Below are 16709 nucleotides of genomic sequence, written 5' to 3'. Positions count from 1 at the left end.
ACCAATCACTTGCTGATTCTGTGGTCTCAAAGCTTCTCTGAGGTAGATGTCTCCTTAACAACTAGGGCCACTAAGCTCACATAGTTTGCCTAAGAGGAACTAGTTTAAAGGGAAAAGAATAAATTTAGTACTTCTTTAGTTTTAGAGGCCTCTGCAAATGGTAGAACGTGCCCCTTCAGGAGGGATCTTGGGTTTATTCGTTACCTCAGAACCAGGGCCTTTTTGTCTGTGCCTTGGACCTTTACAAAGGCCCGTGGAAATATTTGAGAACTAAATGTAGTCATCGTTAGTTTTAGTGTCAGCATTGGCTCCAAAATGTGAAAACTATAAAATCAGAATCATTAGGGGCACCTGGGTGTCCCAGTTGGTTACGCATCCGACCCTTGGCGTCGGCGCACGTCACGATCTCATGGTTCGTGAGACCCAGCCCCGCGTCGGACTCTGTGCTCTGGCAGTATGGAGCCCGCTTGGAATTGTCTCTCTCTCCCTGTCTCTGCTCCTCCCCCCATCATCTCTCTCTCAAAATAAATAAACTTAAAAAAAATCATTAAATGCTTAGTCCAGTATTTGTAAATTCTAACATTAGGTTTGCTTGTTGTTCACTTTGTAAGAATTCTCTATTATGCACGTTGGCAAGTTAAATAGCTTACCCTTAACTAAATAATTATAAGCAAACATACATGTGTATGTGTGTATATACACATATAAGTGTATATATATATATATATATATATATATATATATAGGTATATATATATATATATGAGTGTGTATATACAGGTATATATATATGTGTATATATATATATATATATATATGAAATAAGTAATTGAAAGGCACTTAACCTGTTACTTCCTTTAATCCTTGGGACAATCTGATGTGGTAGATACTCTTATCCCTTCTTAATGAATGAGGAAATGAGGACGGAAATGTGCTGCCCATCTCACAGTCAGCAAGCGAACAGCTGAGATTCAAGCCCTGGTAGCCTACCTCCAGAGTCCGGGCTTGGAGCCGCTTTGCCATATTGCCTTCAGAGAGAATATTCTCTGACAAGGGAAACAGAAAGTAAAGAGGTTACGGGCCCAAGACTAAAAACCTGGGACTTTTCAGAAGGGGTAAGAGAAGGCTGGAAGGTAAATGGGTCAGCAGGTTGAAGATGTTGCGCTTGGCCCAGGCAGTAACGTTACTGGTGGTGACAGCCTCGGGGACCGGCCCTGTCCGGTGCCACCGGGTGGGCAGTGAGAACGGCAAGCCCTAGGTGTCCTGATGACGAAAACACATCTGCTCTTGAGGGGATCGCTCCAGTGCCGTGCCCACAGTGGAGGTCAGACTGTAGCGCATCCCGAGCAGGGAGCTCACGGGGAAGCAGCAGAGGATTTATGCGAGGCCACGGCCACAGACATACACACCCGTCTCCACGGTGTCTGGGCACAAGTGAGAATCGGCCATCGTTTCATAATGTGTTGCATACATTCCGCTTCTGGATTCAATCCACAGAGGACTTCCGCTTTCCTCTTCTCCAGCTGTGACTGTGACCAAGGACACTTCTCAGAGGACGCAGGCTTTCCAGACTGAAACTCTGGGGTCCCCGAGCTGCACTTAGTGAGATCGGTGTGGGAGCTGAGTGGGGTGGGGACAGCATGCTGCACCAGTGTGTGTGTTTCCGGTGGCTGCTGTAAGACATTCCCACGAACTGGGGGACTTCAAACGGCAGAAATCTATTCTCTCCTGGTCCTGGAGGCACAGAAGTTTGAAGTCAAGGTACTGGCACAGTGGTTCGGTCTGCAGGTTCTGAAGGAAAATCTGCTCCTCGCCTCCCTCTCTTGGCTTCTAGTGCTCACCGGCAACCTTTGGCCGCCCTTGGTATAGATATATCACTCCCATCTCTTAGCATTCTCCCCTGTGTGTCTTGTCTGCATCCAGATTTCTTCTTAAAGGACGTGAGTCATTGAATTAGGGCCCACTCAAATCCAGTATGGCCTCATCTTAACTGGATTGTCCCTGCAAAGACCCTATTTCCAAAGAAGGTCGCATTCACAGGTACCGGGAGTTAGGACTTGAACGTATCTCTTTGGGGACACAATTCTGCCTTCATTTCTGTTTGTTTCCTTCTGTGGTAGAAAAGTGCCGGGCTCTTTTAGTTTAACCACAGGAGTTTAGGAGGACTGGTCAGCGTGCGATGCATTCTCCTGGATTGGATACCTTGACCCCCCTTGGTGAGTCCCTGAGTCATTTCATAGAGTCAGTCTCGTCTGCATAGACAGAAGAATTGCTCCAGCTGGGGGAGCAGTGAACTGTTTGGCTTGTTTATTTATCTGTCCTTCCCCAAACTGAGTCTTTGATTTCCTCTCTACAGAAGCCGATCCAGCCATGGCGACTCCCTCTGCTGCCTTTGAGGCCCTTATGAATGGAGTGACCAGCTGGGATGTCCCCGAAGATGCCATCCCATGTGAACTGCTTCTCATTGGAGAGGCCTCCTTTCCGGTCATGGTGAATGACATGGGCCAGGTCCTCATTGCTGCCTCCTCCTATGGCCGAGGCCGCCTGGTGGTGGTGTCCCACGAGGACTACTTGGTAGAAGCCCAGCTCACTCCCTTTCTCCTCAATGCAGTGGGTTGGCTTTGTTCTTCCCCTGGGGCTCCCATTGGCATACACCCGTCCCTGGCACCCCTGGCCAAAATCCTTGAGGGTTCTGGGGTAGAGGCGAAGATTGAGCCCGAAGTGAAAGACTCCCTGGGGGTTTACTGCATTGATGCCTACAATGAAACCATGACAGAAAAGTTGGTCAAGTTTATGAAACGTGGAGGGGGCTTGCTCATTGGAGGCCAGGCCTGGGACTGGGCCAACCAGGGCGATGACGAAAGGGTGCTTTTCACGTTCCCTGGCAACCTCGTGACCAGTGTGGCCGGCGTGTACTTCACTGACAACAAAGGGGACACAAGTTTCTTTAAAGTCTCCAAGAAGATGCCCAAGATCCCAGTCTTAGTTAGGTAAGTGCATTTACCCCGGTGGGGATTTGGTTGCAGGTTCAAAAACAGACATGGTTCTTGTCTTTAGGTTGCTCCCAGGCTAACAGAAGAGAACTTGGCACTTAGGCATTGATTCACCCTAAATCAACCAGATTTTAAAAATACCCTGAGGCACAGGAGGGTTCCTGCCTTCTCAGACCAGGCACTCAGACCAGACCATTGCTGTTGCCTCCCAAGACCAGACCACTTGGCTCTTTGAGCAGAGAAACTTCTTAGTGACCATGATGTTCCCTGACGTCTAGCTTGAAATATGTTGTTTGTGCTAAGTCTAAGAGTTAGGGGAGGATTTTATGTCTGTAGGCAAAAGACCTGATGATGGAGAATGAGGGACACTGATGATGGGTACAGAGACAGGCTACATGGAAGGTTCTTTAAGAGCACTAACCAGCCTGTTCTGTGCACACTATGCTCCAGCATCTCATACAGTGCTGGACGTAAGCAGGTTTGTAGATGCTCAGTAAACATGTGTTGGCTGGTGACTGGATGGATGAATGAGGGAGAGTAGAGGCAGGTGTAGTTCCAGGAGTAGAAGAAGTGTACCAGGCCACACCCTGTTGTACATTAAAACTCACAGCATCCTTGGAGCAAAGAGCACTGGTATTTCTGACTGGTGGGAGCATGGTAAAGTAGGGTTGGGTGAGGAAGGCACAGCAGGGTTAGAACAGACATACAGATCATGGGCTGTGGCCTCTCCTTGGCATGGGACATTTGAAACAAAACCCCATATGTGCAAGGAGGAAAGACACGGTTATTCTGGGGCATAGTGATTGATCAAACTGATCAAATTTCAGTTTACCGATGACCTTCATCCTAAGGAATAGGGAGGGAAGGCTTGGCCATAATTCTCTTTCTTAACTACCTAACCCCCCTTACTTGCCTTCAAAGATGTTTTTCTCTATCAAAACTATACTTCTTTTTTCTTTGGCTCTACCTAAATCATCTCTCATCATCAGTGATTCTGAATTGCGGGTGGAGCTCGGTTGTGTGTGTGTGTGCACTCATATATGTGTATGCACACGTGTAAAATCCACTGGAAGACTGATGCTTGAGGGAAAATCAGAGTTAATAAGGCAAGTATGCAGACTCTGTTGTGGAGATTGTGGGTTTTAGTTTTGGTTGTTAACTAGGTGAGACGGCATCACAATCATTGACTGTCTTTACTTCTACAGATAGTTATAGCAAAGCGTTGCTCATATGTTATGTGGGTCATTTTAGACGTGTAGATGGATTGAAGATGGCAATACTGATTTTCCTGAGCTGAGCGTGTGCATGTGTGTGTGTGAGGAAGAGAGAGAGAGGCGTGAAATACTGATTAAATGCATACGTTGAGATTAGTATGGGAAAAGAAGAAACAAGAACCCTCTCCTCCTCTCCCCATAGTTTTAATATTCACTCTCTTGTAGCCAAGGCTGAAAAGTAGACATTGAGGGATATTTCTCCCACCCGATGTTGTTGCGGTTGCTAAACTATATATTTATCCACATTCATTAATTATAAACCTAAATCTGGGGCCCCTGGGTGGCTCAGTCAGTTGAGCATCCAACTTAGGCTCAGGTCATGATCTCACAGTTCGTGAGTTCCATCCCCACATCAGGCTCTGTGCTGACAGCTCAGAGCCTGGAGTCTGCTTCAGATTCTGTCTCCCTCTGTCTCTGCCCCTCCCTTGCTCGTTCTCTCCCTCTCTGTCTCTCTCTCTCAAAAATAAACATTAAAAATTTTTTTTAATTATAAACCTAAATTGAGTGAATTTTACTTTATGTAAATTAGACCTTAATAAACCTTTAAACCTAGCATTTTTATTTTTATTTATTTTTATTTTTTAATTTAAATTCAAGTTAGTTAATGGGTGCCTGGGTGGCTCAGCCCATTGAACGTTTGACTATTGATTTCAGCTCTGGTCATGATCTCACAGTTTGTGGGTTCAAGCCCTGCACTGGGCTCTGCGCTGACAGTGTGGAGCCTGCTTGTGCTTATCTCTGTCTCTCTCTCTGCCCCCTGCTCCCCCGTTCATGATCTCTCTCTCTTTATCTCTCTCTCTCTCAAAATAAATAAACATAAAAAAATACAATAAAATGAATTTAAGTTAGTTAACATACAGTGTGGTATTGGTTTCAGGAGAAAAAATAGATTTTTTAATAGGACTTTAAAAAAAGTAATCAGAGACAATCAGATTCATGTCCAAGGATATGCAATGCAGCACTATTTGTAATAAGGAAGAGTAGTATAGCTAAATAAATCATAGAATTATTAACCAACCATTAAAACTATTTCCAAGAATATAGTTTTAGGCATGGGGAAAAGGGCATGGAAAAAACCTCTCAGGGGGTACTATGAAATGAAATAAAGTAGGATACTAACCTGTTGTTCAGTATGTTCCCACTTCTGTTCAAAAAATATAGCTATGTGTAGAAAATATTATCAAAGGAGAAGGCCATAATATCACTTCACATACAAGAACATTAAAGACAAGAAAAATAATTTAGAAGTCCTGTTAAAGATCTTCCACATCTATCAATGCACCATTCTATGACATAAAAAATATAAAACCAAATTTAAGTCTCTTAGTTCAATTTTTTTGACATCTCTGATATACATATAAGTGTGTGTGTGTGTGTGTGTGTGTGTGTGTGTGTGTGTGTGTGTGTGTGTATTGCCAATTGCCAATACTTTTGAATTATGTTTCTTCTTCATGGATGGTCTTTTAAACCACTTTTTCAATATTGTGGGATCTATTATTTTTTTAATTTTCATTTTATTAAAAAAATTTTTTTTAAGCTTATTTATTTATTTTGAAAGAGAGACAGCACGTGCATGAGCAACGGAGGGGAAGAGAGAGAGGGAGACAGAGAATCCCAAGCAAGCTCCCCACTGTCATTGTGGAGCCCAGTGCAGGGCTTGATCTCACAAACCAGGAGATCATGACCTGAGCCAAAATTAAGAGTTAGATGCTTAACCGACTGAGCCACCCAGGTGCCCCTAATTTTCATTTTAAAAAGTAATGTCATAAACTCATAATACAACTCTTTTCATCTTCATATATTATTTTCCCCATTCATCCATAATTTTACATCATTGTCCTCTTAGTATACATGCTAGTTTGAATTCTACTCACGAATATTTTTCATTCTATATAATCTTTAAAGTTATATTTGATTCACTTCATGAGAATGCAGTGCATACACCATATTTATTTAATCATTTGCCTGCTGTTGAGCATCTGGATCTTTCTCTACTCTTGTTCTTATAGGTAGTACTGCAGAGAATATCTTCAAAACATTTTAGAAGTATTAGACAATACAAGACACCAAGATGATTCTATTAGAATTCAAGGGAGATTATTTCCATCACCGGCTGAGCGAGGTTCAGATGGAAAGCCCCTATGGATTTAGTTACTCTGCCAAAGTATCTTATTTATTTTTAAACCCTCATTTAAACATAAGAGTGTGAATTAAGCTAACCTTAATCTTATTACTTGCATATTTCTTACTAAATTAAATTCTACATACGATCCTGGGATCCTCTTAGCCTTCTAAAAGAGCAAACTGTCCACAGGTTGTTATCAAGATGAATCACATTTTTAGCAGAGGAAGAGTCTAATTTATGATCAGAAAAATAATATCCCTAAGTAATAAAACCAGATGATCTACTTTTAGCCGGGTGAGAATACCCACAGTTGTCAGGACATGAGCCTCCTAGTCACTGCCCTGGTTTCCTGCCTGGAAAGCAAAGCGTCATCATCTGCATTTAGAACACTAGCCTCCATGGGCCACCTCGGTGGTTCAGTCGGTTAAGCTTCTGACTTCGGCTCAGGTCACCATCTCATGGTTTGTGAGTTCAAGCCCCACGTCGGGCTCTGTGCTGACAGCTCAGAGCCTGGAGTGTGCTTTGGATTCTGTGTCTCCATTCTCTGTCTCTGCTCCTCTCTCATTTGTGTTCTCTCTCTGTCTCTCTCTCTCTCTCTCTCTCTCTCTCTCTCTCAGAAATGAATAAACATTAAAAAAAAATTATTTTAAGAAAAACACTAGCCTCCACATGCCCTGTAAGACCAAGCCACATGTAGGCTGTTCCCTAAGCGATTTCTACTCTCCTACCAGCTTCATTCAGTGCCTCGATTGCACCTTGGCTCTGAGGCCAGTGGCACTGCACTTTATGTGCAAAAGAAGCCTCACCTTTTATTAAGTATTTCATTTGAAAAACACTGGATCCATTGTCATAAACTACCTGGTCCCATTGCAGGACTCAATATTCATATAACCTGGAAAAGGCCCAGATTTTAGAGTAGGCAGACTTCAGTAAATTCCCAAGCTCTGTCTGGTGCATGTGCTATAACCTGGTGTTGGAGCCACCCTCTCTAAGCCTCATCTTCAAAGTGGGATTAACAATGACTACCTTTCAGGGTGGTTGTGAGGATTAAACGAATGAAGAAAACATGCTCAAATACCTAAGGCACTTTAATTATTCTGACATCCAGCCTCCACACTATGGTATGTAAGTTGTAGGATGCCATGAATATCATCCCCAACCACTGATGATTACCTAGCATCCATCATTATGCTGCTTTACCCCAGGTCATGTGTGTTCTCCGAGTTGTGTAAAGTATTGGCCTTTTAGGAAATTATTTATTTATTTTGAGAGAGAGAGAGAGAGAGAGAGAGAGAGAGAGAGAGAGAGAGAGAATGTGCATATGTTCACATGCAAGAGGAGAGGGGCAGAGAGAGAGGGAGAGAGAGAATCCCAAGCAGGCTCCAGGTGGTCAGCACAGAGCCTGACACCGAGGCTCCATCCCACCAACCTTGAGACCGTGACCTGCGCTGAGATCAAGAGTTGGACGCTTAACCGACTGAGCTACCCAGGCACCGCAAATATTGGCATTTTTACTCGTGTTTCCACCTACTTCCTCTACCAAACTGAAGCTGCATCATCATGATCAATTGCCATATTTTATCCTCTTTATACATTTAATAAAACAGGTACTAGGGACCGAATTGGCTCCACCAATAAGAGATATGATGTAAATTAAACGCATCATTAGATGATCAACCTAGGGAGGTTTAGGAGAGGAGGAGGTTAGGGAGACAAACCAGAATAGTTTGGTCCCTCTTTTAAATTTTTTTTTCAACGTTTATTTTATTTTTGGGACAGAGAGAGACAGAGCATGAACAGGGGAGGGGCAGAGAGAGAGGGAGACACAGAATCGGAAACAGGCTCCAGGCTCCGAGCCATCAGCCCAGAGCCTGACGCGGGGCTCGAATTCACGGACCGCGAGATCGTGACCTGGCTGAAGTCGGACGCTTAACCGACTGTGCCACCCAGGCGCCCCTGGTCCCTCTTTTAGATAAGAAGTCCCTTATCTCACTTTTACCAAAATCTCAGGCTTCTATTACAGAGTTCTTTTAAGGAATGTTGTTCGTTCATACATTTATATAGCCAGCAATTTACTGAATATATTCTATATCCCAGGCAGTATTTTGTATGTCAAGACAATGATTTCCAAAGATCTAGTAATTAAAAACACAGAAACCTTCAGTAACAAGACCTGGAAGAATTTACAAAAAACAAATAACTGTGTTAGGAAGAGGGCTGTGATACTGAGTTTCACGGGAACCTGGAAACCTGTGATCTTCCTGCCAGTATATGCAGCAAGACATGCTTGGCATGCAGTTTCACCTCTTCTTCCCTCTTCCCACTTCCCTGGAAAGTGCTGGAGTAGAACATCCTTGTCCTCCTTTTAGCTATTACTCCATTGAGACTGGTTTTCTGTCTACGGTGATCCCAATATATATTCAGTCATCAGAGATGCATAGAAAAGAATGTTATACCAACGGTCGTGCTCTCCAATGTCTGCGTGCTCCAAATTCCTTGGCCCTGTGAAACCTGAATTGACGAACCTTACGCAGATATTAATTAATAAGCTTATAACAAGGATCCACAAATCGGAGGTCATTGCTTGTTACATGTTAGGAATATTCAGAATGCTAACTATAGAATTTTATGTCAGGATCATGGCGGGGCATGGTGGGGGTAAATATCCTCACCTAACTCCTACTCTGTCCTCACGGCATGCTTAGTTATGTAGGCTAAAATGGCATAAACTGGCTCTCAAAAAATAAACAAGACATTTCAGAGAGTGAATCCAAGTGGAAAGACAGGCCACGTTAGAAGAGTAATTGCTAGGGGCTCCTGGGGGCTCAGTTGGTTGAGCTTCTGACTTCTGCTCAGGTCATGATCTCACGGTCCGTGAGTTTGAGCCCCACGTCGGGCTCTGTGCTGACAGCTCAGAGCCTGGAGCCTGCTTCGCATTCTGTGTCTCCCTCTCTCTGTCCCTCCCCCACTCATACTCTGTCTCTCTCTCAAAACTAAATAAACATTTTAAAAATTTTTAAATAAAAAAAAAGAGGAATTGCTAAATCACAATTTAGATTGCTTTCCCTTTTTTTTTTAACGTTTATTTATTTTTGAGACAGAGAGAGACAGAGCATGAACGGGGGAGGGTCAGAGAGAGAGAGAGGGAGACACAGAATCTGAAACAGGCTCCAGGCTCTGAGCTGTCAGCACAGAGCCCAACGCGGGGCTCAAACTCACAGACAGCGAGATCATGACCTGAGCCGAAGTCGGCCGCTCAACCGACTGACCCACCCACGCACCCCTGCTTTCCCTTTTTATGAACATTTTCTTCCAGTTTCAAAATACATGCTTGCTGGAAAATAACAGAAATAATCCAGAAGTAGGCAAAGTAAAAAGGGAAAGATCTTCATCTCTGCCTGTCCCTCTGCCCCTGCTGATTTGTTCCTCCAGAGTTTGGACTCTATCTTTTCTGACTTTTCCCCCATTTGTGTGGGAGGACTGTGTGGAAGAGCTGGGGGAACAGAGAGACAGAGACAGAGACAGAGAAACCTGCAACTTGGTTTTCCACTTAATTATCTTGAACATTTTCCATGTGCATCTTTCTGATAATGTGCATCATCCTTCAGAATGGCTGTATAGCGTTTTGCGTTGGATTGTTCCATAAGTCATTTAACTATATGCCTGTTAGCACACAGTAAAGTTACTTTCTAATTCTTCTGTAAATAAAGATATAATGAATATCCTTTCACTGAAACCCACACAGGCTGGATATACACTTATTCATTTTAAGTGCTTGGCAGTTTCCTTTTAGAAATTTCTTATTTTGGAAATCTTCAAACGTATATATTCATAGAAATAGAAATAAGAGCAGTGAACAAACACGGATCCGTCACCCAGCCAGTGCAATTCTCAACTACCAGCTATCTGTCTCCACTCACCACCTTCCTACCCCTTTCCTCCCTCTTCCAGTTTGTTTTGAGCAAGTCTCTGACACTGCATCATTCTGTCCATAAAATAGTGTATCTCTAAAAGACAAGGACTGATCTTTAAATATAACCACACTACTGTTATCACATATTTTAAATAGCATTACTTTTTCTGACCTAGCAAAATATCAGTAACAATATCGTTTTTTGAGAGCATTTTGTAAGTATTCTCTCTTACGTACATATGTCTAAATTTATCCCTTAGAGAAACTGGATTATTCATATTCTCCATAAATTACTTAATTTTTGCATACTTGATCTAAAAGAGATCTCTAAGACAACTGTTCCAAACTCCCACTGAGATTTTAAAACTGAACTTGGCTTTTATTTCCCATGTTTTAAAGCTATATTTTGGTATCCTGAAAACTCCTGAGTTTTTTTCATGGTGTGCACATTTTGTCAGAACATACCCTTTCTAGCAACTGGTGTTTTTCACCTTGAATTCTATTTTGTCTAGTATGTAGTTACTATTCCTATTTTTTTTTTGTTTTGCTTCTCTTTTTGTTTTGTTACTCTATGTTTTTTTCTAAAAGGTTTGTCTCTTAGTGTAAATCTGATTTTTTAACCTAATCATAGTGCCTCTGCAGGTTACAAGGTAAATAATCCATTTATATAATCAAAAAATTGATGTTCTAGATACTATAATCTTGCTCAATATTTTGCTATACTTTCTCATTGCTTCTTTTAAAATTTTCCTTTACAGCCTTTTGCTCCATTGGTTGAGTTTCTTTTTCTCTTCTCACTATTTGGAAATTACACAGTATTTTTCTATTCTTCTTGTAGCTATCCTTAATTTTTTCCCACATCTTTATGTAAAAAGTTTTCACACTTATGGGAACATTGCAAGAATAATGTAATGATAACCATACCCTTCACCTAGATACGTCAGTGACTAGATTTTGTCACATATACTGTATAAACACACAGAAACAGATTACTTTGCCTAACCATTCGAGAGAAACCTATAGACGGAGTAACACATCACATCTAAATACTTCAATATATATCTCCTAGAGACAAGGGCATTTTCCAGTATAACCATAATACAATGATCTAAAAAAAAAATGGTGCCATTGATACAACACTATTATTTAATGTCCATGTTCAAATGTCTGCAATTACCCCCAACAACATCTTTTTTAGATTTTTTTTTTTAATATAGGATCCAACCAAAACATTTGCCAGCTTTTCTTATCTTTCAGGACACTGGTGTTTTTGAAGCATCTAGCCCAGCCATTTTGTGGAATGCCCCTCAGTTTGGATTTGTCTAATTATTTTCTCATGATTATACTCAGTCCAAACATTTTTTGGCAAGAATACTACATAGGTGACATTGGGCTCGTTACAAGGTATCAAATTGGGAGGCATATGACATCAGTTTTATTGTTACTGGTGATGACAGAATTGGCTATTTAGTTAAATTGGAGTTTGCCAGATGTTCCTAGTATAATAGTGCCTTTCCCCCCTTTTAACCAGTTTAACCTATGGTGTGACAATTTGAGAGTATTAATGTCCTGTTCACCAGCAACCTTCCACCCAGTGGTTTTAGCACTAGTTGATGATCTGTGCCCGGGTCAATATTTACCAAAGTGATTACTTCTACTGAACACGGGTACTTCCTGCCCCTTTCTTAAAGATTCATGTCAAACATCACCTCTTCCAGAAAACCTCTCCCACCCTCTCCCATTCTGACATGGATGTCTCTCTTCTGAGCACCTGTAGCAACCTGACCTTCTAGCTGAGTGTAGGTTTACTTGTAGATTTCTGCCAGAATTGGTTGGGATCCCTCCCCACCCCCACAACATTTGTTGTTGATTTTGTGGTGGTTTTAAATTTTTGCTTGAGTATCACTCTGTACTCATGGACCCTTTTATTTTTTTTTTAAGTTTATTTATTTTGAGAGAGAGAGAGAGAGAGAGTGCGAGCAGGGGGTGGGGGGCAGAGAGAGGGAGAGAGAGAACCCCACGTAGGCTCTGTGCTGACAGTGCAGAGCCGGATGTGGGGCTGGAACTCATGAACCATGAGATCATGACCTCGGCGGAGACCAGGAGTCAGATGCTTAACCGACTAAGCCACCTAGGCGCCCCACACATGGACCCTTTTAAAAAAAAATCAAATATAAATCATTTATAGTGCGTGTTTTTGGAAGGTCATACTGTCTCAAATTTGGCAAGTGCAAAGCCCTATTAAGCTGACTCCTAAATCATTTGACACGCCCCATCAGTTTTCTTGTATTTACTCAGTGTCTGGTACAACAAGACGTTGCAGGTTCATGTCCTTTTCTAGCCCAAAACCAGATTCAGCCATTTATTCAAGAGTTCTTAGTTCCTTTTGGTGGTGAATGGTATTTAGAAACTATGGTCATCACGGTGTACTCACTGCTGTTGGACTGTCCTCATTCCTGGGCTCCTCAGAAGACAGCCAGGAAATATTGATCTCATAATCATAAGTTCGTACTGATACCCCCAGTTTTAATCCAAAACCACAGGGAAGATTCCCTGTTTGTATCTTCCATCTCCCATAATGCGAATACTGGTTTCCACAACTTCAGTATTTACTCATTAGCTCAGTCCTACAGTGCGCACAAAATAATTTCATGATTACTATTCCCACAGTATAGCCAAGAGCATAAATAGTAAGTTTTAAAGATTTCTTTGTATTTATTTTTATCCTCAGAATATACTTCACTGAGCATAGAATGTCCAAGTACTGTGTTCAGAAGGTACTTGGATTGTTTGTTTTCATCTGGTCCTACTTTTATTTAATGTGGGTTTTTGCCTATATTTGCTTATTTAATTTTATTTTTTGAATGTATTAAGTACTGACATGGTTGTAACAGCAAGGTACACTTATTTATTTTTTTTAAGTTTACTTATTTATTTTGAGAGAGAGAGAGAGAGAGAGAGCATGCACGAGTTGGGGAGGGGCAGAGAGAGACAACCTTAAGCAGGCTCTGTGCCAGGTGCGGAGCCTAACAAATGTAGGGCTTGATTAACCTCCATGAGATCATGTCCTGAGCTGAAATCAAGTGTCGGACTCTTAACAGCCACCAGGTGCCCCTATACATAGTATGTTCTGATCACAGTGGTACTGCACTAGAAATCAATGGGATAAACATATCTGGAATATCTAAATATTTGTAGGTTAAAAAATACATAAATACCCTACAAATCAAAAAAGAAATTGCCAAGGAAATTAGGAAATGTTTTGAACTGAATAAAAATGAAAACACAACATGCCAAAATGTGTGTAATGTAGTTAAAGTAGTGCAGAGAAAGAAAGGTATACTTTTAAATGCTTTTATTAGAAAAAATGAAAGGCTTAAATTCAGTGGCCTGAATTTCCACATCAAGAAGCGAAAAGAAAAGAAAAGAAAAGAAAAGAAAAGAAAAGAAAAGAAAAGAGAAAAACTTGACCCAAAATATGTGGAAGGAATAAGAAGATAATAAAGATGAGAGCAGAAATCAATGAAACAGGAAGTAGAAAAACAATAGGGAAAATCAGTAAAAACAGAAGTTGGTTAGTTGGAAAAAATCAATGAAGTGATAAATCTCGAGATACATTGATCACAAAAACAAGAGAGGAATACAAATGATAAATTCCAGGAATGGAATACAGATGATTAATATATATAAGATATAAGGGAATATTACAACTGTATGCCAATGCATTTGACAGCTTTCCACAGAGAGACAAACTGCTAGAATTGACACAAGAAGAAACAGAAAATATACGTTAAAGGAGTTGAATTCTAATTTAAAACATCCCAATACTAAATGCAATCTGGTATCCTGGATTGGATCCTAGAAAATATCAGTGGGAAAAGGTGAAATTTGTGTAAAGTCTGGAGTTAAGAGCATTTTACTAATTTTAACTTACTAGTTTTGGCAAACATACCATAACTGTGTAACATGTTAACACTTGGAAAACTGAGTGAAGGGTATATTGGAACTTGGTACTATTTGCAACTTTTATGGTTTTTTATTTTAAAATAAAAATTTTATTTAAAATAAACAACAATGCAAAAAAAAACCAATAAGGAGATAGCTTCACTGATGAATTTGACCAAACATTCAAAGAACAAAAGATACTAACCCTACATAAACTCTTCAAGAAAGTAGAAGAGGAGGAAACTTTTTGCAACTTAATTTATTACACTAGTATTTCTCTGATACCAAAACCGGAGAAAGACATCACAAGAAAACTACAGAACAACGTCCCTCATGCAGATGCAAAAATTCTTAATAAAATATTGTAAAAAGAATAAAAGTAATATATAAAAAGGATACTACATCGTGACCAAGTATGGCTTATCCTGGGAATGCATGGCTGGTTTAACACTCTACCATGGAAGTAATTTATCATACTTTTTTTTTAATGTTTACTTACTTTTGAAACAGAGAGAGACCAAGCATGAGCAGGGGAAGGGCAGAGAGAGAAAGAGAGAGACACAGAATCCGAAGCAGGCTGAGCTGTCAGCACGGAGCTGGATGTGGGCCTTGAACCCACGAACCGTGAGATCATGACCTGAGCGGAAGTTGGACACGTAACCGACTGAGCCATCCGAGCACCCCAGTAATTCACCATATGAACAGAATGAATAAGAAAACCATATAATTCAGTACACGTGTGCACACACACACACACACACACACACACACACACACACACAAAAGCATTTGACAAAATTCAGTGCCAAATCATGATAATATTTTAGCCAACTAGAAATAAAAAGGAACTTCTTCAATATTGTGAGAATCATCTTTGAAAAAGCTATAGCTAAGAATGTGCTTCATAGGGAAATATCCTAAAATTGAAAACAAGGCAAGGAAGGATATCTGCTGTCACTGCTTTTATTCAACACTGCACTAACGATCATAGCCAGTTCAGTAAGGCCGGTAAAAGAAGGCACAGAGATGAAAAATTAAGAAGTAAACCTATGTTTATTAGCAGAAAACATGAGATCTATGTAAAAAAACACTCTTTAAAACTATAAAAAAAGCACTATAATAATTGAAGTTAGTAAGGTTGCAAGATACAAGGTCAATAAAAATCAATTACATTCTTATATACTAGCAGCCAAAAATTGACAATTGAAATTAAAAATAATCCAATAAAGATAGGACCCCAAATCATGAAATACTAATGAATAAAGTTAACGAAATGTTATGAGACCTATATCCTGAAACTATAAAACATCACTGAAATTAAGTAAAGCCTAAAGAAATAGAGAAATACACCAGATTGATGAATCAGAACTCAGTAATTTTAAGATGTCAGTTTTCCCCCAAATGACATAAAGATTCAATGCAATCCCAACCAAAGTTCAAATGGACTCTAAAATTAATGCAAATGAAAGGAACTAATATAACCTAAGTTCAAGACTTCCTAGAAAGCTAAAGTAATCAAGATACTGTGGCGCTGGCATAAGGACAGCCATACAGATCAGTGAAATGACTACACGTGGTTCAGAAATAGGCTCACAGATCCATGCTCAATCTTTTCAACATATGGTTCTGGAGTAAATGGATACCCTTATGGAGAAAAGGTGAATCCTGACACTTATCCTGCTCCATACAAAACAAATAACTAAAAAGATCTGGCCCTAAAAGCCGAGGCTGAGATTCAAAACCATCTTTTCTTTTTCTTTTTCTTTCTTTCTTTCTTTCTTTCTTTCTTTCTTTCTTTCTTTCTTTCTTTCTTTCTTTCTTTCTTTCTTTCTTTCTTTCTTTCCTTCCTTCCTTCCTTCCTTCCTTCCTTCCTTTCTTTCCCTTTCCTTTCCTTTCCTTTCCTTTCTTTTTTCTTTCTCTTTCTTTCTTTCTTTCTTTCTTTCTTTCTTTCTTTCTTTCTCTTTCTTCTTTTCATCCTTCCTTCTTTTTTCTTTTTCCTTTTTTATGTCAAAAACTTCTAAATGAATGCACAGGAGAGTATCTGTGACCGTGGGTTAGGCAAAGATGGACTAGATAGGACACAAAAAGTACATGAGCCATAAGAGGAAATGATTGATAAATTCAGCTTCATAAAATTTTAATAACTTCTGAAGTTCAGTGGATAATATTAAGAAAACAAAAAGGAAAGATAAAAGAAAGAAAGAAGAAAGAAAGAAAGAAAGAAAGAAAGAAAGAAAGAAAGAAAGAAAGAAAGAAAGAAAGAAAAAGAAAGAAAGGAAGGAAGGAAAAGAAAGAGAGAAAGAAAACAAAAAGGCAGGCTATAGACTAGAAAAATTATTTGCTGTATTTGTATCTGACAATGGATTTGCATTCAGGATACATAGAGAACTCTTACATCTCAATAAGAAGACAAATGATCCAATAAAAAAAATAAAAGGACAAAATATTTCAACATACTT

General features: G+C 40.2%; 1 protein-coding gene across 5 annotated transcripts in view; it reads left to right on the top strand.

Annotated features, from left to right (window-relative positions):
- TCAF1 (TRPM8 channel associated factor 1) overlaps positions 1-16709 on the top strand; it is a 53406-nt gene that overhangs the window by 19067 nt on the left and 17630 nt on the right. For all 5 annotated transcript variants that reach the window (XM_006929456.3, XM_011280675.3, XM_023250676.2 and 2 more), the window contains exon 2: positions 2357-2990. In XM_006929456.3, the coding sequence (XP_006929518.1) occupies positions 2371-2990 (620 nt within the window). In that variant the 5' untranslated portion in view covers positions 2357-2370. The remainder of the gene's footprint in view (positions 1-2356; positions 2991-16709) is intronic.

This window comes from Felis catus, chromosome A2 (assembly GCF_018350175.1).
Source record: "Felis catus isolate Fca126 chromosome A2, F.catus_Fca126_mat1.0, whole genome shotgun sequence".
NCBI lineage: Eukaryota > Metazoa > Chordata > Mammalia > Carnivora > Felidae > Felis > Felis catus.
The sequence above is the reverse complement of the archived record's forward strand: the minus strand, read 5'-3'. Positions and strand labels throughout refer to the sequence as shown.